The sequence below is a fragment of the Mastigoproctus giganteus genome, chromosome 10 (assembly GCF_048544385.1).
Source record: "Mastigoproctus giganteus isolate SK-2022 chromosome 10, ASM4854438v1, whole genome shotgun sequence".
NCBI lineage: Eukaryota > Metazoa > Arthropoda > Arachnida > Uropygi > Thelyphonidae > Mastigoproctus > Mastigoproctus giganteus.
In genome coordinates, this window is record NC_143584.1 from 125,812,855 (window position 1) to 125,836,591 (window position 23,737).

General features: G+C 35.3%; 1 protein-coding gene across 1 annotated transcript in view; it reads right to left on the reverse strand.

Moving 5' to 3' along the window:
* LOC150079272 (7SK snRNA methylphosphate capping enzyme-like) overlaps nucleotides 1-23,737 on the reverse strand; it is an 83,513-nt gene that overhangs the window by 20,292 nt on the left and 39,484 nt on the right. Inside the window, exon 2 of the mRNA XM_090383015.1 lies at nucleotides 11,162-11,380. Coding sequence (XP_090239141.1) covers nucleotides 11,162-11,380 — 219 coding nt within the window. The remainder of the gene's footprint in view (nucleotides 1-11,161; nucleotides 11,381-23,737) is intronic.

Genomic DNA, 23,737 nt, shown 5'->3' on the forward strand with positions numbered 1-23,737 from the left:
TGCATGATTGTTTTCAGTGATTCCTACCAGCAGATTCAGGGTACAGCTATGGATGCTCCAGTCAGTGTCCCCATAGCTAATATTACTATGGAGGCCTGGAGGAGTACATTTAATGATCCCTCAAATGTAAATCAAAATTATCATTAATTTAGTATATGAAATGTGTTAAAAGCTTCATCCATTCCAAGACCATCAGAAATTAACCTTTTTCACAAAAAAATTTAATTTTATAATACAGTACTGTAAGTATCTGAGCATTATTTCACATTGGTAAATAAATATATATGCCAATACTGTTAAATACGTATATAATTAACACAGTAAATTGATAAAAAAAAATTACCTTTAGCTAAAAAAAATAACAAAACTAAAAAACATTGTGTAATGATCTTTTTGCATAACTTTATTGCATAATGACCATTGCATACTGTAATGCTGTTTTCATATTTTGAAATTTCTTGTTTCATTTGCATAGAAATAGATTTTCTGCTAAGCTTTTCTTTTACATTCACTTTTTTGGGCTTTGACTATTTATTTAATTTATTAAAACCACAAAAGATTTAATAAATTTCATGAAATTTAATAAAAAGATTTAGCAAATGTTTTCACTGAAAAGGCAAAATACACAAAGACAGATGGACCAAGAGTGATCATAAATGTGATTGTGTGAATTTTGAGCTTTGAATGGCCAAAACTAATAACTGCATGGCTTGTCATTTGTCAAAATAACACCTGAATGTTACTGTACTGATATTGTTAATTGAAACTTTCATCATTAATAAAATGAATGAGATCCAACGAGAGACACATCATAAAAAAAAAAATGTCATTAACCAAAGAAGTTGTTGTTAATTGAGGCACCACTGTATTTTTAAATCTGCTGGTGACAGGTAGGTTCTGGTGAAGATATATGGATGATCCATTTGTGGTTGCTCCTTGTAGGTTGAGGTGCTCCTCCTCCAATATCTCAATTCCTTGTCCTCTTATATTTCTTTTACTTTGGAGTTGGATCATGCTTTCCCATTTATGGATGCCTTGGTTTGGTATGTGGGTTCCTGACTGGTTATTTCAGTATTCAGAAAACCAATGTGCAAGGGACAGTTTACCAATTATGGGTCAGCACATGCCCCACATGTGCTGACCCATAATTGGTAAACATAACTTCTAAAATTCACTGCCCATGCATTATTTAGTCAAGCATGATTTAACTGTCATACTGCTGTTGATGGGGGATGCAGAGATCTCTAGAATCAGGGAAGATTTATTCAGGTGCACTGCACCTGAATAAATCTTCACCTGAAAAAGTATGCGGACCCCTATATGTGTGTGTTTTAGTTGTTGGCGCATCGGCTTCTGTGGCCTAATGCACCTCCTAAAGTTTTTGCATTTTACTCTGATCCAAGCCCGAGGCGGGATTCGAACCTGCGACCTTTGGGTTGCCAGGCAGGCACTTTACCCACCTGGCTAGCCCAGTCAGCAGTGTGTGTGTGTGTGTGTGTGTGAACACCGGGTTTTGTGAAGAGAAAATTCAAAGTTTCATGTTTAAAACAACAACTTTATTCTTATTTTTACATAAATATACAATAATAACTTTATATATCATCAATCTGCTTATGGATAATTTGACCAGTTCCAGAGGATCTGTTTCGCAGACCTCCAAAGGTCTGCGGAAGCCAAGTTTGGGAAATGGTGTTCTAGATAGATTCCAGTTATATGGGTATAATTCAGTTCCTGATACTGATCACAATGAGCTAATTGCCACAGTTTACATTCCTCACTATCCAACCATTTCAGAGCATCTTGCTAGGACACTATAACACTACCATATTGATTTTGTTCAGCTTTCTGGAAGGAAGTTGCAGTCAATGGTTTCCAGAATTACATTTGACATTCCTTTAGGGCAACATATAAATTCCACTTATAAGATGCCATGCCCAGATTGTGGAGTGTGTAAGATACATATTGGTAAGATAGACCATAGATATGGTTTGCAATCCTATCTCAGAGCACAAGGGAACTATTTGCTAAGCCAATTTCTCATGTTATGGTGTTAGCAGCATATTGATTGTAACCCACATTACAATGTCAAAATTTTGGACCATACACACAATTCTTGTCATTTCTCTTGATTAGGGAGTGTGTCATATAGGTTGGCTAGTTAGTTTGGAGTTTTATGGTGCAAAGGCAGCCAAAGCCATAATGCACCAGTATGTATTTTTAAAAATACATAGAAACTAAAATATCTGGAAATTCTTGAATATTTCTCTGAAAGGTAGTTAACTACAACAAGGGAGGAGGAAAAATAGGCTGGCTACACTAAAAAAAAAAAAAAAAAAGTGCCAAATTTATGCATTTTCCATATTTCCTATACTATGCACCATTGTCACTATGTATTCCCAGCATATAAATCATTCACTTTTGTGAGATATTAAATACTAGCTCACAGTATAGTACTTAATAGTACAGTAGGATGCATTTAGTTTTTAAGACAATTCAATTGTTGTTATATTGCATTGCACTATACAACTCATTAAAAAATATTACACAATCAACACCCATAGTAAAGGCAGCAGAAAGTACTGGTGACTGTCTTTCTGTAGAGATTATAGAGATCAGCACTACTGTTTAATCTAATAGAAATAAAATATTTCTAAATACTTAGGCTATAGACACAACCTTCAAAATAAGATCATTGTACTGAGGATCTGTGGTATTGGATCTGCTCTTGAATAGATTATTCTGTTGCATTGCTTCATATAGGTGAGGTGGGGTTCCAATATAACCACAATAGAAGGATCTACATACGTCTTATGTCAGTAATCATCACCCTACTTCCTCAGAGCCTGACCACTAATATTTTATTTTTCTTACCCCCCCCCACCACCACACGCACCCATCTTTCTCACAGTCATTATTCACAATCCACATTGACATTTTGCTCTAGCAACTGTCAAGTTTTCAGTTTTTCTGGAAACTGGACAGAAAAAACCTAATTATGTACATTGTGTTTTTAATTGCTTTTATTCTTTCACTGTATATTCTTGCAGCTTTTATTTCCATTGATATATTCTCATTTTAGCCTTTGTTCTATGAAATTTTTCATTATATTGTGTTTTATTTTTTTCAGTGTATTTTCATAAAGTTTTATTTCTTACTTTTCTCAGTGGTTGCAAGATTTATTTTAGTATGCACATAACTAATGAATCAAGGATTTTTTTTAAAAAACCAATTTGCATGTTGCGCATGCTGAAAAAGCTGGAATAACTCACAGGAAAACTGTACTCCCTCTGCTTCAGCCTAGCTAGCTTCAATTAATTGAAGATAACTTTAAAACTCCAAACAAACATCAGATTACTTGCTACTTGGGAGTCTAAAACACTGATGGAACTGATATTCGGATGACACTCAAGTCAAGGGGACCCAATTTTGGCAAAGTCTGGTCAGTCTGTGACAGCCAAATTCTCTGCTTACACCTTCATGATGGTGAGACTGTTAGTAATCCAGGGTATAACTCCCATGTGCAAGCACACTGTGGATGACCACCCATATGTGAACCAAGGTAACCAGGGATCAAGGTGTGGCACCCAAACCACAGAGGAATACCACCCCTATGTGTTACCAGGCAATACTAGGTGGTAGATGACTCATCAACCGGTGCAATACCACCACTTTGCTTATTGGAGGCTAGAAGTGGTGGAACCTATGTTTAGTTGTTGTTGTTATTATTATTTGGTTTTTAGGAGCATTAGCAACTAAGACCATATTGCTCCGAGGATATGTGGTGGTCATTCCCTGACCTTGCCGCATCCTCTGTATTTGGTGGTCACGAGCTGGAACCCCAGTCTAATCAAGAAGCGTGTGCTACGCACTGCTGCTCTTGCCCACCTGGCTACGGAGGCACATTATGTTTAGTCTCCAGAGCCAAGTTCCGGTCAAACCTTCCCCATCTCTTTCATCATGCAGTATGACTGATGTCTTTTGAGGTTATGATGGACATCATGGCGAGATCCAGACTTACTAACATTTTGAGGGTACTGCTCTAAAACTGTGTTTGCAGGCTGGCCACTAGTTAGTACACCGGACTAAACCTATTGGTAACTCTCTGGGAGGGTTCTGGATCAGCTAGTGTATAATCTTACTACCTCTACTCTGCCAGATAGTGACTGGAGGAAGTCCGAGTAGTGTGTATGCAGGGTCATTGTCGAGGTCACGTTATGTCAAGGATCTGGGTATATTCTTATCACATGTACGCTGTATCCAAAACTTTCATTACTTTATACAGCATGTCCCCCCCCCACTTTTCTTACTATTGAATACACCATGAATTGTCAAACTAATGGAGTAAACTTATACATGAAAATATCTAAACCTCCCAAACACTTCCTAGTCCATTTCACAAATATTAGCATTAGTAGAGGAATATGATGCAAGAAAGCAAGTTTATGCAGCATCAGCCAAAAAAAAAAGAAAAAAACGCTCCCATTTCACCCCTCTGTTCTTTCCAAATACCTGTCCAGCTCAGCCTTAAATTTATTTAGGCTATCAACTTCCACAACAAAGGATGGAAGCCTGTTCCACCAACCAACTACCTGCTGGCTAAAGGCAAACTTCCACACATCTAACCTACATCTAACCAATTTGAATTTATGCCCTCTCAGGTGATTATTCTGAGTAAGAGGAAGAATCCCATCAGCATTGAGCATGCTCAAACCATTCAAGGCTTTATACACCTCAATCAGATCACCTGGCAGGTGCCTAGTCTCCAGACACTGTAATTTGCAAAACGTAAGCCTTTCTTTGTAAGAGCAACCCTTTGTTCCATTCATATACGTGGTCTCAGTACTAATCTTAATGATGTCCATTTCCACTTGCAGTCTGCCAAACCCCACGTACTTTTTCTGACAGAATCTCAGTTATCGGTTGATTCAACTACTGCTCAACTCAGTTGCCCAAATTATTCACTGTATGATTCCTTTCGTCTCAAAGGTGGTACTTGTGCATATGTCCATTCCGATATTCCCTGTCAGCGACTTGGTAATATGGAATCTCCTCTTTTCGATCTTCTCTTGCTTAAAATCTCTCTACCTCATTGTGTAAAATTCATCTGTTGTCTCTACCATTCTTCCAACTCCACTAATCACTTGGAGCTCTTTGACTTGATCCAGTCCAAATTTCCTAACAGTGAGGTAATTTTCCTTGGTGATTTTAATGTTCACAACTCCAGCTGGCTTCCATTCTCTAGTCACACCTACCCAGCTTGTCAAGATGCTGAGGCTTTGGCAATTACTAATGACCTTGCACAGATTGTTCATTTTCCTACCAGAATACTGGACCATACAGCCAACACGCTTGATCTTTTTCTCACAAACAACCCTTCTAAGTACACAGTCGAAGTGAGTGGTCCTTTAAGCACCTCAGATCACAACTTGGTGATTGTCTCTTCGACAATAGAGCCTTTATCTCATGGCTATTCCCAACCTCATGTTGTTTGGCATTACAAGAATGCAAAATGGAATGATCTGCGAGACTTCTTTTCTTCCTTTCTTTGGTCGGATTATTGTTTCAAAACATCTGATGTCAACGTTTGCTCAGATTTTGTCAGTGAAATTATTCTTCTAGGAATGGAATCCTTTATTCCACACTCCACTTTAAAATCTCTTCCTTTATCTAAACTTGATTTTCCAATAAATGTGCTAAGAGAAGAATGTTGCATATCGTAATTGGTTTGTTTCCAATTCTTCAGTTTCATTTTCTGCATACACCAAAGTCCACAACAATTGTAAAGCAGTTATTAATCAGTCCAAACTAGATTTTGAACAGGCTAAGAGTAGAAAACTTGTTTCTTGCCCTAATTGTAGCTGAGCATTCTGGTCTCTTGCCAAAGCTGCTACTTTTGCCCATCTCTGCTCCAACCTCTGCCCAAACCAGATGGTTCTGTTGTCACTTCAGCCAGGGATAAAGCTTACCTGCTAGCATCCCATTTTCCTTCCAAATCATGTATTAATGACCTTGGTAAAACACCTCCCACCATTCCCAACATGCTCCATTCAATGCCTCCTGTGGTCTTCTGTCAAAAGGATGTCAGAAGGATTTTGACGAATCTTGATGCTAAGAAAGCTCCTGGTCCTGATGGTATTTCTCCACTTGTTCTCAAAACCTGTGCTCCTGAACTTACTCCTGTTCTTTGCTGCCTTTTTTCACTTTCTTATTCCAAAGTTGTTTTTGTTTCTGATTGGAAATTTGCTCATATCTGGCCAGTTCCTAAAAAGGGTGTCAAATCCCTCCCATCCAATTAACGTTCCATTGAAATTACTTCTACTCTTTCTAAAGTAAAGTAAGTCAATTAACTGCCAACTCTTAAACTACCTAGAAACCTTCCTTCTGATCAATGATTGCCAGTATGGATTCAGTCAGTGTCGATCCACTGGTGATATTCTGGCTTATGTTACCCATTTATGGACAAATTCAATGGAAAAATTTGGTGAAACAAGAAGTTCTAGACATCTCAAAGGTTTTCAATCGTTTTTGACATAAAGGTCTTCTAAAGAAACTTCCATCTTATGATTTGCCAACTGCTTTTTGTAATTGGTTATCCAGTTTTCCCTCTGAGCGCTCACTGAGGGTGATGGTAGATAGCTCTCTGCCTTCTAACTTCTCCACTAATGCTGGTGTCCCTCCAAGGTTTAGTTCTTTCCCCCACTCTTTTCCACTTGTGTATTAATGACCTTCCATTGACCGAAAATCCTATCCATAGTTTTGCTGACAATAGCACCTTGCGTTCCACTTTCCAGTTTGAGAAACCTTGCCCTGCTCAATCAGCTTCAACTTCTCAAATATCCACTCCCAATTCCTTAAATGCCGATCTCCAGGCAAATCTCCAGTGGGGCAGACAACTTAGTTGCTTTCAATCCTTCTAAAACCCAGTCCTGTCATATCTCGCAAAAAGGATTCTTCAGCTCCTATGCTTATCTTTAGTGGCACTCCGATTTATAGGAGAGATGATATATCTCTTTTGGGCATTACCCCTGACTTCTAATCTCTCATGGCACGTGCACATTATGAATATTGCTTTGTTTGCTTCTAAAAAACTGGGTTTTCTCTTTCGCTCTCGGCATTACTTTTCTTCCAAACAGCTGTTCACTCTTTACAAATCACAAATCTGCCCTACCATGGAATATTGTTCCAACATCTGGGGTGGTGCCCCCAAAACCTCTCTCAGGCTTCTAGATTCCAATCAGAAGAGGGCAGTTATGTTAATTAATGACTCATCTCTAACTGAGTCTCTACCCTCACTGTCTCATAGACAGTACTGTTTTTTCTGCATGCCTTTTCTACAGATACTTCCATGGGCACTGCTCTTCTGAATTGGCTTCTATAATTCCCGCTCTCTCTCTTTCAAAACAGTCCGAACACGTGCTGTCAGTCAACATCCATTTACTGTCCAACTTCAAACTCACAGAACCAACTTTTCATCTTCCTTGTTTATTCATTCAACTGCCATTTTCTGGAACAACCTACTGAAGTTCAAGTGTAATGTGAACAAATATCTTCTTTCATATTCTCAACCTCCATCCCAAGCACGGTACTAAGTACTATAGGTTCTAATACCTCTCGTGTTTGGGGTTTTCATTAAAAAAAAAAAAAAAAAAAAATGGTGATATATCATAAAACTTAGCTGCCACAGAATGATGTACAGAAAGGGTTTTTTTTTTTTTTTGGTGTGTATGCAGCTCCTACCAAATTATGAAACTCCATGTTTATGGTGTGCAGATACCATACAGATAAAAGGTCAATCAGTGTAGTGTAGCATTGTTTGTTTTGAATGACTGATCATTTAGCCTAGCTGGCTGCAGCAAGCTGTCATGAGCTAGTTTCCATTCCTGGCATATGGACTCTGGCCAGGGATCTACTATCTAGCGCAGGTGACATCGTGCCCAACCACTCAGAATACGGAAAAAAAAAGACTGGAGTAGTGTAATGTATGCAGAGTAAAATTTAAAAAGAAGAAAAGGAGAAAGTACTAGTATAAAGCAAGACAGTGAAAGAAAGAGTAAGAGAAGAAGAAAAACAGAAACAGAGTTAAATCCACAACATCCATACACAACTTAATCCAGTTTTAAATCTGCCTGTCTTACCCACAACATAACCTTGGATTAGTGTTTTTTTTTTTCTGTCTTACACACAACAAACTGCAGAGTTTTCCGAAATGAAGGGCAAAGAGTGCTGCAGACAGAATGAGTTGCATGTGTGTTATGGGAGTTTAATGGCGCATAAGCTACACTGGCCATAGTGCACCTAGAATGAGTTGCACAGCAATTTTCAGCTAAACAATTTGCGCAAGTTGGTGTTGAATTGCTATATGAGCAATCAACATATGAATGTCCACTTAGAAGTGGGAGAGGGGCATTATGCTCTTCATTAAGAAGCATACATTCTAAAACAGTACATCCGATTGACATAAGCAGCCAGTGTAAAGTTGAGTCAGTCTGGTGCAACAAACATTTTTTGCCACACCAGACTGACTCACTATTATGCATGGAAAACAAAAATAAGAGTGAGAGTATGTTATAGGCCAAATGACTGTGACAAGTATACTGAACACCTGCACATATAAGCAGTGTGAGCCAGTAAATAAGAATGTCATATCATGGGGAATTTCAACTTTCCAGATATTTATTGAAATTTATGTATTGGTTGCACGCACAGTTGCTGTACATTTCTGCATTTACTGGATGACTATTTTCTATACCAGCATGTTAAAGAGCCAATAAGAAAAAGCAATACTCTTGATCTGATTATCAATAGTGCCTCTTCCTGCATTACAATTTACAGGTGAACGAGCCACAAGATGGCAGTGCAGTAAATTTATATGGAATTCATTTAAAGATATAACCACTGTCAATTGTAAAGTGAAGGGATTTTGCTTTTCCAAAGGCAATTACAATGGCCTTAGACAGTTAATTATTTTCAGAGGGAAGAACTGATGCTGCTGCAACCAAAAATTCAAAATTTTAAGTGTTCAAAGAAGTAATCATTGAAGCTACTAAACTTTTTATACCAACTAAAAAATATTATTCAAAGTTAAGACCCAAATGAATTAGAGAGGAACTGGTGATACTAGGAAGAGAATAAAAATGCATGGGATGATTATAAATTATCATGGAACACAAGATGTCTACAGTAAGAATTACCTACTCTGTAATTAGGCTCCTAGAAGGATTATACATGCTAAGGCAGGTTACAAGAAGTCTTTGGCTAAGAACACAGAGAAAAGTAGCATGGATTTCTTTGTTTATGTTGAAAGGGGATGAACAACACTAATCCAGGATATGAACAGCAATAACTACCAATGATCCTGTACAGATTTCTGACAAACTGAATAAATATTTTACATTTACTTTTACACATGAATGTTTTTAGGAATGGGAACACCAGAAGCATACCTATTCTAACTGGGAGTTAAAATAAGGGCTGATGAAGCTATCCAATGATATTAAAAGAAGCAAGGAAGAGATAAAAAATTAGCCATAACCATGAAGGCATTAGATTCAAGGAATGTCCCTACAAACTGAAGATGTAGAAATATATCTCTCCTATTCACAAAGGGGGATTCCAAGGGTGAAGTGAGTAATTACAGAACTGCAAGGTTAACACTTGTGACAAGGAAAATAATGGAGTTAGTGGTTAAAGAAGAAAGAGTATCATTTTATAGGAATGAAGTCATGTGGAAACCAAAATATGAATTTTTTAAGGGGAGATCTTGTCTGACCAGTCTAAATAGCTATTTTGAGGTAGTCACAAAGGACTGGATATAAAAAATAATTTAACATCATATACCCAGATATTAGTAATGTTTTAAATACTGTCCTACAGAATGCCTGCTGAACAAATTGGAGCATTGTGGGCAAGTGACTGCTATGGATAAAGGGATGGCTGAGAGGCAGGAGACAGAGTGGTTATTAGCCACTGCTCTAATGTTATGAGTAGGGTTCCTCAGGATTTGGCATTGGATGCATTATTGTTTTCAATATTTATTAATATTATTGACATAGGCATATTAAGCTTAATGTCTAAGTTGCTACGATACAAAGGGGTGCAGTGCAGTTAATGACTTGAAGAGGATTAATATAAACTGAGTAGATGGGCTGGAAAATGGCAACTGAGGTTTAATAAATTAAACATTAATAAATAAAATTAATATTGATAAATTAAAGTATTTATCAATGTTAAATTGGATTATTTATTGCTACCCAAATGAGGGTAGCAATAATCCCAGGATAACTTTCCCTTTGCATGGTACCAAACTCAAGCTAGTGGAGAACAAGAAAACCTAGAGGTATTGTACAGTCTGACAGTTTCTGGGCAGTTAAGACAGACTGTTAGAACAGCTAATGATATTCTGTCAACAAAATACATGAATTTTGCCAAAGAGATGATTATCCAATTGTATAAGGCAATGTTTAGGCGAAATTCCATACAAGTTCAGAAGCCTCATTTTAGGCAGGAATGAGATCCGCTGGAATGGATGCAATGAAGACTTACAAAAGTAGTCAGGGGCACACAGGGGCGTATATTCTTACTAAGAAAGGCTAGAGTTTTATAAACTGCAGCATCTGCAAACTAAGTATTTGAGAAGAGACCTGACTGAAGTGTTTAAGGCTTTAATGGATTAGGTAGACTAACCCATTAAAGTCTTAAAAATAAAAATACTGATACTAATAATAACCCTTAAATAAACCAATATGGAAAGACAACTATCACAAATGTCTTAAATCTCAAAATTTGAGATTATTTTATTTTATTTTATTATTATTTTTTTAACACAATTCAATTTCAGCACTTCATGAAAAGTAAGAGAATGACATCAGAATAACTGTCCAAAGTTCGTGTGCAAGCATGCATGCTCTCCCCCTCCCACCACTAGTATTCAGCATGGCTCTTAAGGTTTAAGAAGAATCCATCTGTATGTTTTCTCATCACATACAAAAGTCAAAACAAATTGAGAGAAAAGTAAAATAAGAATTCAATCTTGATAAAACAACAATAATAAAAATAATTCTAACATTTGTAAATTTTAATATAAAGCAAACAAAGTAAATTATACACTTCCCTTTTTAATAAACTAATATATACAGTTAATAAACATATTCATTATACTTACAGTTAGCTTTTTTTTACAAGAATAGGAAGGCCACGGCTGCGTCTCCAAAACAAGTCTACCACCAGGCTTCAGTTGTGCATATATTCGCTTAAATACCCTTTTCAGTCCATCATCACCGTAATTCAGGTGCACCCACTTAGTAAGACTTAAACACAGAATTGTGTCAAACTTTGGTTTTTGGGTTATCAAAAGCTCATCAAACTCCAGTACATAATTACCCTAAAAAATTGAAATGTTTTTAATGCTATGGCTATACAAAATTTATCATTTCATTTTTAATTTTCATACAGAATACTATTTTGCCCCAGTTATTACCAAACACCGTTTTTCCATACTGAGGACTATTAAAATCGATGAAAAGTGAAATTAAAAGTTCCTTTACGATATATATATATATGTATATATATATGTGTTTAACAAGAGTTCAAACAGGTATTCTTGAAGATGCCCAACCAACTAAAATCTCTACTGGCCTTTTGGTTGTTCTATTAAACCTTACCATGGATATTATAGCCGAGTGAATTTCATAACTAAAGCCCACTTGTTCAGGAAAAATGCCTATTTTCATATTTTTGGAAAAAACTGCAATGTCTTAAAATAATTGAGCTAACAAAACTATTAAGATATAAGAGAATAAAATTTGTATGCAAAATAAACAAATACATATTGTCATTAGTGATGGGCATAATCTCTCTCTCTCTCTCTCTCTCTCTCTCTCTCTCTCTCATGCCCATCATTAATTGCTATAAATAAAAGTTATTTTTTTAAATCAATATATTGCTAAGTTTCTCATTCTTTGCTTGATTGATAAATTGGTATAGAATTATACTGATAATTCTATATACCAATCATACCAATATATTAATAGTGGTGTGATGGAATTGATAGGTTTTAGTACTGTATTTAATAGTGCTACATTGGGAAAATGGTATTATTTAACTTAATTTAACATTAAGGTACATCGTTTTGTAATGATGAATAAGAATTAAAACTGTGTTAAAAATATTGTCATCTATGGAAAAAGAAATTAAGTGTTAGAAATATTTAAGGCAAGACATTAATACTGAAACTTTTTCTTACTATTCTGATATTTAAAAATAGCTTTTTTTAATATTAGGTGAGCCATTAAAAAAAAACCTTTAGTTATTGAGAAGGGAAGTGGGGGAGGGTATCTTTCAGCTTTTATTATTATTATTAACCATAGGGTGCAAGGAAGCCTGAGGCTTATGCTGCACTACACACAAAAAAAAAAAAAAAAAAAAATTCTGAATTACCCTGTGAGAGAGAGAGAAGTAGAAAGGAATCACTAAGAAAGAGAAGAATGATGATATCCAGCTCAGGACCCTGGGTGTGCCAAGCCCATACTCACCAGATATGAGCCCTTGGGGTTATCCACAAGACAACAAGATTGCTTTGGCCAAAGTATATCTCCAGCCATACCTAAAATGTATTACCAATTTATTTTGCTCTTTATGCATATTTTTAATTGTTTCTTTACAACAAAGCTAAAATTCTTAATTAACGTTTTTTTTTTTTAATTACTACCTACCTCTTGGTTTGTTTATTGCAATTAACAGAAGTCCACTATGGCTTCCTGATCATTAAAAAAGATACTTAACTTGATCTACATAACCAACTAAATAAATAAATTCATACAATAACTCCTGTTTATGATTAGAATGATAATTATATTGAAAATTCAGAAATGGAAGGGAGTAAATCAGTCTCGAAGCTTTGGCATTAATTACACCTTCCTTATTATACTATAAAATTTCCAAGTCATAAGAGAATGGCAGGAATTTTGATCAGCCCTTCTACTAAATCTCTAGTGTAAGCATGTCAAACTGTCAGCCCTATGCTCTTTGTTGTGTGCCCCCCCCACTTCTCCAAAGGGGGATCATCATATTTCCCAGATTAACAGGGTTAAATCTATATAAAAATAATGATAAACAGTGATACCTAAAAGAGATACACTAATATAAGATTTAAATGAAATTCCTAAAATAATTAATAAACGGGGGGGGGGGGACCCTTTCACATGCAGGTTATTGCAATATTTGAAACAGCTTCTAAAATAATGCTTCTCTGTGTTAACTTCTGCAGTCAACTGTCAAGGGATGCAATGGTCTCTCCAGTGATCGTGACAGTACTTAGGCTGATGCTCTTTAAAAACAACTACAATTGTCCACAGTGTCAACCTAAAATAACCAATATCAGTTTTTAATAAAATAATAGGTGATATCCATTATTCATTAAAAACACAAGGTATTATTGTCCATTAAAAACTGGCAATGGCAGTGACTTCAGTTTTTAATGGATAACATGCACCAGCTGTAGAAGTTGTTTTTGTATCGGGTTAAAACAGTGGGAAGGGGGGGATAAACACCCTAAGATTGAGGCAGTCTGGAGGGTGTACCCATAAATAAATTTCAGCCCACTCGTGAACTCCGATAATCTGCTTTTAATAATAAGAAAAAACTAATCGATACATCGTTATCAACTTCTACTGCCACTACCGATAACACACACCATCTGTTTACCGAGAATGCAGGGAGAAGCTGTGGTACCGGGAAACTCTTTTGACTGGTAAAAGTTTCCCGTGGTTCTTGTGTTGGCTTTCTTTACCTTAGCCGCATTTCCAAATATTTTAATAATCTGCATTTTATTAACTATACTGTATTATAATATTGGCCTCGTGAGCATTTCTATAGGGGGTTTAACATCCACATAACATAAGTCAAGTTTCCAACTGGAAGTCTTTTTCCAAACTATCACTTGGCTGCTCGTTTAGATTTGCTAAGTTCCATTCACCATTTGATACAACATTGCTAATAGGGCTACCTGCTGTCTGATGATGGAACCAGTTATAGCAATGCCTCAAGTTTTTAATGGATAACAGGTGATGCCTAATGGGTGATGTCAACCAATTAAAAACAATATTAGTTTCTTTAGGTTGACTATGTGGAGAGTTGTAGTAATTTCTAAAGAATACAAACCCAAGCACTGTCACTGCAGAGACCACAACATACCCTGATTGTCAACTGCAAAGTTAATGGAGAGAAACATTATTTAAGAAATTGTTTCAAATAAAATTCATAATTTGTAATATAGATGATCACAAATGAAGCTCCCGCCTCCTACTTCTGGGAACCATGTGTAGTCCACTAGTTATCAGGGTTTTTTTTTTTTTTTTCCTTTTGAGTCAATATTAATGTTTATTAACGAACAATTTAGAGAAATTTTCCTTACAGGTACCCATGTTAAAAAAAAAAAAAAAAATTCTAAGATTTGACAGAAAGTTTATTAATCAGCAAATTTTCTTTTGGTAAGGTTTAAAAAATTTGCCTCTTGTAAATTTACTGCGTAGTCAAGTTATTTATGGGTTTTTTTTTTTTTTTGGTAGTTGTTGGCGCATCGGCTTCTGTGGCCATAATACACCTCCCAAGGTTCTTTTTGCGGTACTTTGATCCAAGCCCAAGGCAGGATTCGAACCCGCGACCTTTGGGTTACTGGGCAGGCACTTTACCCACCCGGCTAGCCCAGTCAGCTTATTTATGGTGCCCATGGAATACTAGGGTAGTGTAAACAGATTTTTTAGGGTATAAAACAGTTTACCTCATAATTTAATTATCTCCTTTATAATGTAAAAGTAGTTGTGTTAAAAGAAGGCTTACGTTAGTTTTTATTTTTATGCTGTCAATATTAAAAATTAAGGAGACCCGACTGAATGAAAGAGAGAAAAGCCACACACACACACACACACACAACTTTTTTTATTTTAAAAAAACCAGTGGGTGATTTGGGTAAAATGTAGTATTTTCTTAAATATTTATTTTCATCTTAAAAAGTTCTTATTTTATAAATTTCATCACAACTTAATTTATTTTCATTATAAGTCACAGGTCAACAAGTTTATAAGAACATTGCCATTCTCTTATTTTTTCTGTTTTCTTCTATTTCATATTTCTTTACACACATAATTTCAAACAGTTCTGGGGCATTTAGACATGCACGAAACTCAGGTTTGATAATAATAGTTATCCAACTTTTTTTTAATCACAGGGCAACAAGGTTCAAGGTACTGAGGTGTTATGCAACTCCTAAAAACAAAACTCTTAATTATTTTAAAATCCAGCCTTAAAAATAAAATAAAAAAAACTATTCATTCAAGAACCATCAGATTCAATCCTCTCTGTAATAGAATACATCTACCATTTGAAGAAAACAATACCATTTTGAAATTTCTGCAAAGCAATAAAAATGTTAATACCTGCTATTCAGAAAATAGTGCACTTGGATGAATTTGAGCATGGGATAGCTAAAATATTAAATTGCAAAAACAATTGTCATTTATTATGCTAAAATTTGGTATGGTGGAAAATATGCCTCATTTTTGTTATTCAGCTCTTGTTTATATTTTACTAAAAGTTGCTCCAATATTACACAAATTCAGAAACAGCATTCAAAGCAAGAAAATGAATAAGAAAAATCTGAGGCAGAAAAAATGCCATGCAATTAAAAAAAAAAAAAAAGTTATGCTTTGCAATAGAAAGGCTGCTGCGTATCTGTGGACATCATATGGAATATCTTCGTGAATTTGTGTGGATGCTAGCCTGTGTGCATATTTTAACAAGTTAAAAGTACTTCCCCCATATATTAAAAACAAGATGGAGGTGCTAGAAGAACACATCAGGCATATAATTCTTTATGAAAAGGAGTAAGACAATTGCAGCCATGAAAAGCATTCAAGATGTACGCATGGGGAACTACCAATAGCATTTCTTGCTCTGAATGCAAGAAATTCCAGTGGTAGTAGCTGAAATTCTGGGCGACTAGATGATGAAGCATGCTCAGACTGAACTGCTCAGTTTGATCAGATCTGGGTAGCTATCAGCAGATCAGAGCTATCAGATCTGCTGATAGCTACCCTTAATATTTTGCTCAAACTATTGAATTTATCCAATCAGCCCAAATCATTCTACCATTCATAATGGGTGGGAAAAATGTCAAAAATTGGGAAGTGGATTGCAAGTCCCACAAGTGTTGTCATCACTAGACAATCTTAGAGATTGGGTAAACATTTGCACTTCACTGCATTCTTATGAACTCTAAATGCTATTTGACTACACATTTCTGAGAATCAAAAATGAGTGCATTGTCATAATAATGATGACTAACCATCACTGACAATGGTACCCCATTGTCAATGATGGTTAGCACAATAAACCCCATCATGCAGTATCCAAGGGGTGGTTTATTTTGAACTATTGCAGCCAATAAAGCCACTGCAGTCAATGTCTGTTGCCAGAAAGTTTGAGTGTAGCATCAAAGAAAAACATACTTCTTTAACCAACTGCAAAAAGTACTGCATCGCATTAAGAGAGTATACAGCTCACATCATATATGGCAACATCAAAGTGCTGGGCCAAGAAAAATTTCACATCCACTATATTCAACAGAGCTTACACCATTAAATTCAAAAGTTTACAACACCAACTCAATAGAAACTAACTTTGAAAAGAAAGTTGAGGTATCAAAAGCATCCTGTCTGCATTCTTTGCTTCAAAATCAAATAGACTTTATAAAAATGGTACTGAAATGATTGTAGGAAGGTTGTCTTCCATTACAGTATAGTGGTTTAATCACTTTATCACTTGTTTGGTGAGGTCTGGGTTTAAATTCTGTTGGAGAGCAGAGGTATTCTTGAAGGCTTTGTCAACTGGGCTGTAGTTAGCAGATCTCAGGCAGAGGGCACTGGGATTTTCTCCAAGAGTTATGAGTTTTTTTTTGCCTGCACAACATACAAATCAGCTGGCAAACACACTAATACAGACAAGACACACAAATAGCACAAAGTAGCCTTAGATGCTAATATATGCTTTATAAATAATAAAAACAATAACAAAGTAGAAAGGTGGGAGAAAGAGAATAAAAGAAAATATATAACTAAAAAACTTGGTTCAATAAGGTGTTTTTATTTTGAAAAAGATTGGGAGAGGGAAACAATATTGTGGATGATCTGATAACTATAAAACAGTTTTCAGAATCTTAATGTAGCGCACGGAATTTCCTCTCTCAGAAATTTGAGTAAATTTTGATGCACTGATCATTTGCAGCATTAATTTTATAACAGTGTAGTGAAATATATTGTCACATTGGTGTCTCTTTTATTCAGGTGTCGAAACCTAAAAACAAAAAAAACAAAAAAAAAAAAAAATATATATATATATATATATATATATATATATATATATATATATTTTTTTTTTTTTTATAGACATCTATTTGATGGAAGAAGTCTATTTATATATAGGACTTCTTCCATCAAACCAGCAGTTCAAACTTTAAAACAAATATTAAATAAGCACACAAGATTTTTGACTTAAGAAACCACCCCATCTGTTATTTCTTTCTGTTTATGCTAAGAGGTTTGAGTTCAATAATTTAGCCAATTATTTCTGACAGCAACCTTGCCCAAACAGAATCTCATATCTGGCCACAACAAGTGGGAGAAAAAATTATTATTATATGTATATTTAAAGCAGACACTTCATAATACTTTTTATTTTGTTTCCCATGCAAAGCTTCCAAGAAAGAAAGTCAAACTTGGAAAAAGAAAAAAAAAAAAAAAAATCATAATAATAATTAACAATATATGCCTGATAAAAGTTTGCCTTTTTGTTTGAAAAGGAAATCCTTGTATTTCCTTGGAAAAAGACTGAAGTACTAAGACCCTCATGATTTAAAATGTGAATGAAATTGTAATTCAAAAGGGTATCGGTGTAAGAACAACCAAAAAAATTTTAAAAATTTACACAAATGACAAATAAAAAATATCCAATGTATGTATCTTTGATAATATTTTACTTTGCCATCCTTCATTTTACACTTTTAATCTTCCTGCATAAGAAAAAAAGACAATCATCAATAATACAGTGTATTAAAAAAAAAAAAAGAAAGCCTTCATAGTTTGAGGTCAGAAGTTAAATAAAAGCAATATTCTTGTCAACACTGACCAGACAGGAAATGCCTTTATTTTACTACTTATAAAAAAAAAAGCCTGCCTATGAAAAAAATAAAATAAAATAACAGGAAATGAAGGAAAATACTAAAAATAGCACATCTTGCAGATTTACAATTTTCAAAAAATCAAAAACACAAAAGTATTAAGTACCTACTATTTTATAGATACAAATCGGGTGGGGGGGGGGGAAATGATATAAAAACTTTACCGTACAAGTGAAAACTACAGATAATATCTGATTAACACTACACTCCTATCAAAAAATAAAGTGACAAACTAAACTTCTAATACCTGCTTACAGTTACTAAAGAATTCAAGATTTGTATTCTCCTTAACAAATACATATTACTTATTAGTATTAGTGTAGTAGTAGTATAAGCATGTGCTGCAAGAAAGCAAGCAAAAAAAAAAAAAGAAAACACTTCCATTTCATCCATCCAATCCCTCCAATAATTTTAGTTCTTCTTTGATATAAGCTATTCACTTCCATGACAACAGATGGAAATCTATTCCAGCAATCAACCACCCACTGGCTAAAGGCAAACTTCTGCACATATATCTTGCAACCATCCATCCTCAATTTGAATTTATGCCCCCTCATGAGTATAGTCTGAGCAGAAGGAAGAATACCATCAGCATTGAGCTTGCTCAATCCATTCAAAGCCCTAAACACCTCAATCAGGTTACCTTGCAGGGCTTTAATGGAGGGTATATGCCGTATACCCTCCGGATTTTTTTTAGTCAATAGCGTATACCTTCTGGTTTTTGAAAGACTTGAAAAAGCAAATATTATAAAAATTTAATTTCATTAACTATCAGAAGATTTTCATATGCTGATTACTAAAATACAGAATATTATGTTGAAAAGTTTTTTGTTTTATTCTATGTAACCAAAACAAATTTGATTAATAAGCCTGATATGCACTATCATATAGGAAAGGGGGATGACAACCAGTTTTTTTTTTTTTTTTTTTTTTTTAGATAGACTTAGGAACACATATGCATGGTTAAGGTGCTCCCCACCCCCGATGCACAGTATACTTTTTATTTTCACAGAGTATACCTTCTGCTAATTTTACGATTACAGCACTGCTTGCAGGTACCTAGCCTCCAGCACTGCATTTGCAGAACTGAAGCCTTTTGTGGCAAGATCATCCCTTTGTTCCCCTCATCAATTTCATTACCCTTATTTGTACCTGTTCCAGCAGCTACCTAAAATAATCCTTCCTAAAATGAGGTCTCTAGACCTGTATGTAGTACAAGATGTGGCCTGCCCACTATCTTATACAATGGGATAATCACCTCCTTATACAACCCTGCTAGCAAAATTCCTGTATATCATTGACAAAACACCATGAGCTGTCCTAGCAGCTTGTCTACACTGGTCAGGGAGCTTTATATTTGACTGCCCACTTACCCCCACATCATTTTCATCTTCCACTTACCTGAGTGTAGTACCACACTGTCAATATGTTAATCTGGGGGTTACAGCTATCCATGTGCAGTACTTTACATTTGTCAATGTTAAACTTCAATTACCTTTTCTCAGCCCACTGCCTAATTTTTTTTTTTGATCCTGTTGCAGTAGCATACTGTCATTAACTACCCTGACAACCTTTGTATTATCTGCAACTTGGACATTAAGCCTGATATGCCATCATCAATATCATTAAATAAATATAGAAAACAACAGGCCAAGCACCTAACCCCAGGGAACTCTACTAATAACGTTAGGCTACAAAGAGCAGTGCCCACTGATAACCACTCTGCTTCTCCCACTCAACTATCTCTTTATCCATAGCAGTAACTAGCCACACCACTTCAATTTGTACAGCAGTCTTTTATATGCAATAGTATCAAAAGCCTTCCTGAAATCCAAGTATAGTTAAACTTGTTATAACGAGCACGGAAATAATGAGATCACAGCTATAATGAGCAAAAAGCCATAATGATTTTAATTTACGCATATTCTCATAGAATCACTCACTGTTATAACAAGCGTACAACATGGATATACCAAACAAATTTTGGTAACTATGCAAACATTCTTAATTGCTCGATTGGTCGAAAAAACCCAATTCTTGGAATAGATGAAAATGAAAAGGGCGACTTAGCTTTGTGATCACCTGCATCGGCTTAGTGGCTGGTTTATGACCTTGTCCTTCCAGGGATGGGACTATACAATAGTGCATTGGCGAGTATTCCGCTTGTCGCATTACTCTATTTATAGATTGTCTTGTATTCACTGGACCATAAATTTATTTCGGGACTTCAAAGAATTTTGGAAACGGGACTTCTAAGATCTTTGTATGCATTTCAGGACTATTAAAGAATTCTGTATGCATTTTGGGCTCCTAAGAACTTTGTATGCAGATCACTATCATTTTAAAGTAAAATCGGTTAGAAACGAACCCTTCCTTCAGAAACATGTCTACTAACAAAAGTGTCTCTTGATTTGTGAAAAAGTTGAAATTATTCTTGAGTTAGAAAGTGGTGCAAAAAATGTTGGAGTGTGTAAAAAGTTCTCTTTGTCCTCTTCAAGTGTATTGACATTATGGAAGAATAAAGATGTTTACATATCGGCACTGGAAAAGAACATAACCGAAAAAAAAAAAGAAAAAAAATTTAGAAAGTGCGAGGTCACAAACGTTGATGAAGCATTGCTTCAAAAGGTTCACTACACAAAGTGCTGGATTTTCAATAGATGGTTTGATCTTGAAGGCTCAAGCAGAAAAATTTGCTAAACAATTTGGACGCAATGATTGTATGTGTAACAACGGCTGGCTGGATCGATTTTAAAACCAACATAACATCGTTTATGCAAAAATTAGTGGATCGATTTTAAAACCGACATAACATCGTTTATGCAAAAATTAGTGGAGAATCTCAATCTGCAGATCCAATAATGGCTATTGAATGAATTGGCTATGTTTGGGTAGAAATCAGGAAAGATTTCAATGACAAAGTCTACAACAGTTGTGCTACTGCAACAGGATCTAGAAAATTTGGGCAGATGGGCTGAGAAGTGGCAACAGGTTTAACATTGACAGGGGGAAACATTGACAAATTCAAAGGGGGAAAATGTGTTGGAGTAAAAAAATCAAAGGCTCGCTTGACAGTGCTCGTATGTGCAAATATGTCAGGAACTGATAAAAAAAACAAAAAAAACTGTTTGTTATCAGAAAATTGTTAAAAACTTGGTGTTTCAAAAACGTAAGAAAACTTCTTGTGGATTACACTGCAAACAAGAAAGCTTGGATGACTTCAGATATTTTTTGAGACTACATAAATGATTGGAATAAGGAGCTATTCAAAAAGAAGAAATATATTTTATTGTTAGTTGATAACTGTCCTATACATTCCCAGATTCAAAATTTATCCAACATTAAGCTAGTGTTTCTGTCTCCCAATGAGACATCAATTTTACAACCAATGAACATAGGTGTAATCAAGAGTTTGAAAGGATTTTATAAAAGATTTCTAGTTCTACATCTGATCAGTCAAAGAGAACAGAAATTTACCGAGTCTATATCGGTATTGGCACTATAAATTTAATGGAACAACGTTTCTTCAACAACCATATTGAATTTCTTCAAGAAATCGAAATTAAATTCAAATAAAATTTCAATTGTAGATGAAGATGGAAACGAAGAAAACAACTTACCATTATCCGAATGGTTGCTACGTAACAAGGTTGCAGGTTTTAATACAGATAACATCAATGAATTTGTACAAGTCGATGACAACTTATTAACTAGTAGTCTTCCTACAGGGAATAACATTGTAGATGCTATGCTCAACAAAGACTATAACAACAATGGTAAACATGATGATTGTAATGAAGATATGATGACAATTGAAAGTGAATCAAAATCAGTGCTGACAATCTCACAAGCTCAAGTTGCAATGGACACAGTCATTTTTTTTGAAGGAACTGAGGCAATAATAAGACTTTTAACACGTTGAGTGTTTTTAGGGGAAACAAGAAATATCAAAGTGAAATCTTTAAAACAAACATCAATTTTAAAGATTCATAAATAAAGACTAATCGATTTTAGTATTGTTTTTAATTACGGAGAAATAAATCGTGTTTAGTATTAAGAAAAGTGGAGGTAGATTTAACTCATCACTAATATAAAGTGTTCATTGTTTAATGACCCATCTCTGCTATCACTGATATAGTGAGTAACGGTTATAATGAGGAAATTTTGTCGGCCCCTTAATGCTTGTTATAACCAAGTTCGACTGTACATGATATCATAATTTTTTTTTGCACCCAGTTCCTTTGTGACTGCCTCATAGTATCCACTCAAATTTGACAGACAAAATTTCTCCTTAACAAAGCCATGCTGTGTATAAAGTATAACTGCAGTCTTGTCTAGAAGGTCCTGCATTACTTCAACTACTGACCCCATTATTTTCCCTGGAACAGAAGTTAAGCTAACAGGTCTGTAATTATTGGTGTCACCCTTTGATCCCCATTTGTGAATTAGGGATACATTTGTACATCTCTAGTCCACAGCATCCAAAGATGCTCTCATAATTATGGCTAAGGATTTGCTTATCCCCTTTGCTGCCTCCCTTAATATAATTGGATAGATCCCACCCACTCCAGCTGCCTTTTTTATGTTTAACTTCAATTTCTCTTCATCTTTCTTCTCAGTTATTACAAAATCATTTAGCTCCCTGTTAGAGTTTGATAAACTTTTGGCATATATTTCCCCAAAGAATCCCTCATGTGTGACTGTAGCTGCAAAATACTTATTCAGTTTGTCAGCAACCTGAGCAGGATCATCAACAGTTGAACAGCTACTTCTGAACCATTTACATCAAGTGGACCAACGAGATTCATCTCCTTCATTCTAGTGTTTACATAAGCAAAGAAGTCTTTGCTCTTCTTTTGTTGCATTCTTTGCCAGAGATTTCTCATAATCTGCTTTGGCTTGTCTAATCGCCTTTGTAACTTGATGCAGCCTAGTTTATATCTACCACTGGCTTCTGTATCACCTATGGAAGTTGATAAGTTGAATAAATTTAAGGAGGAACTGGACAGGCATTTGGAGGGAATGGTGTGATTTTTTTTTTTTGGCTGATGCTGCATAAGCTCATACACTTGCTTTCTTGCATCAAATGCCACTGCTACTACTACCTGATAATTTATATGCATCCAATGCACTTTTCTTCTCTGCCACATATCTCATTAGTTCATCTGACATTGATTTAAGTCTTAAGTCTTGAATGGTATTTCTTAGTTGGTATGAAAAGCTTAATCCTTCTACAATTATATCCGTGAATGCTTCCCATTTAGAATTTGTTTTTTGTAACATCATTAGCTGATACCACTTGTACAGAATTTAAAAACTGTCTAAGACCACTGTAATCCCCTTTACAAAAGAAAAACTGTTTTCCTTATCCTTGATGATAGCTTCTTTTTTAAGTAAATCCCACTTCAATACACTGTGACCACTGCCACCTAGTAGTTCTTTATCTGCAGATTCTTAATGAATGAATAATCACTGCTGATAATCAGATCAAGAGTATTACTCCCTCTG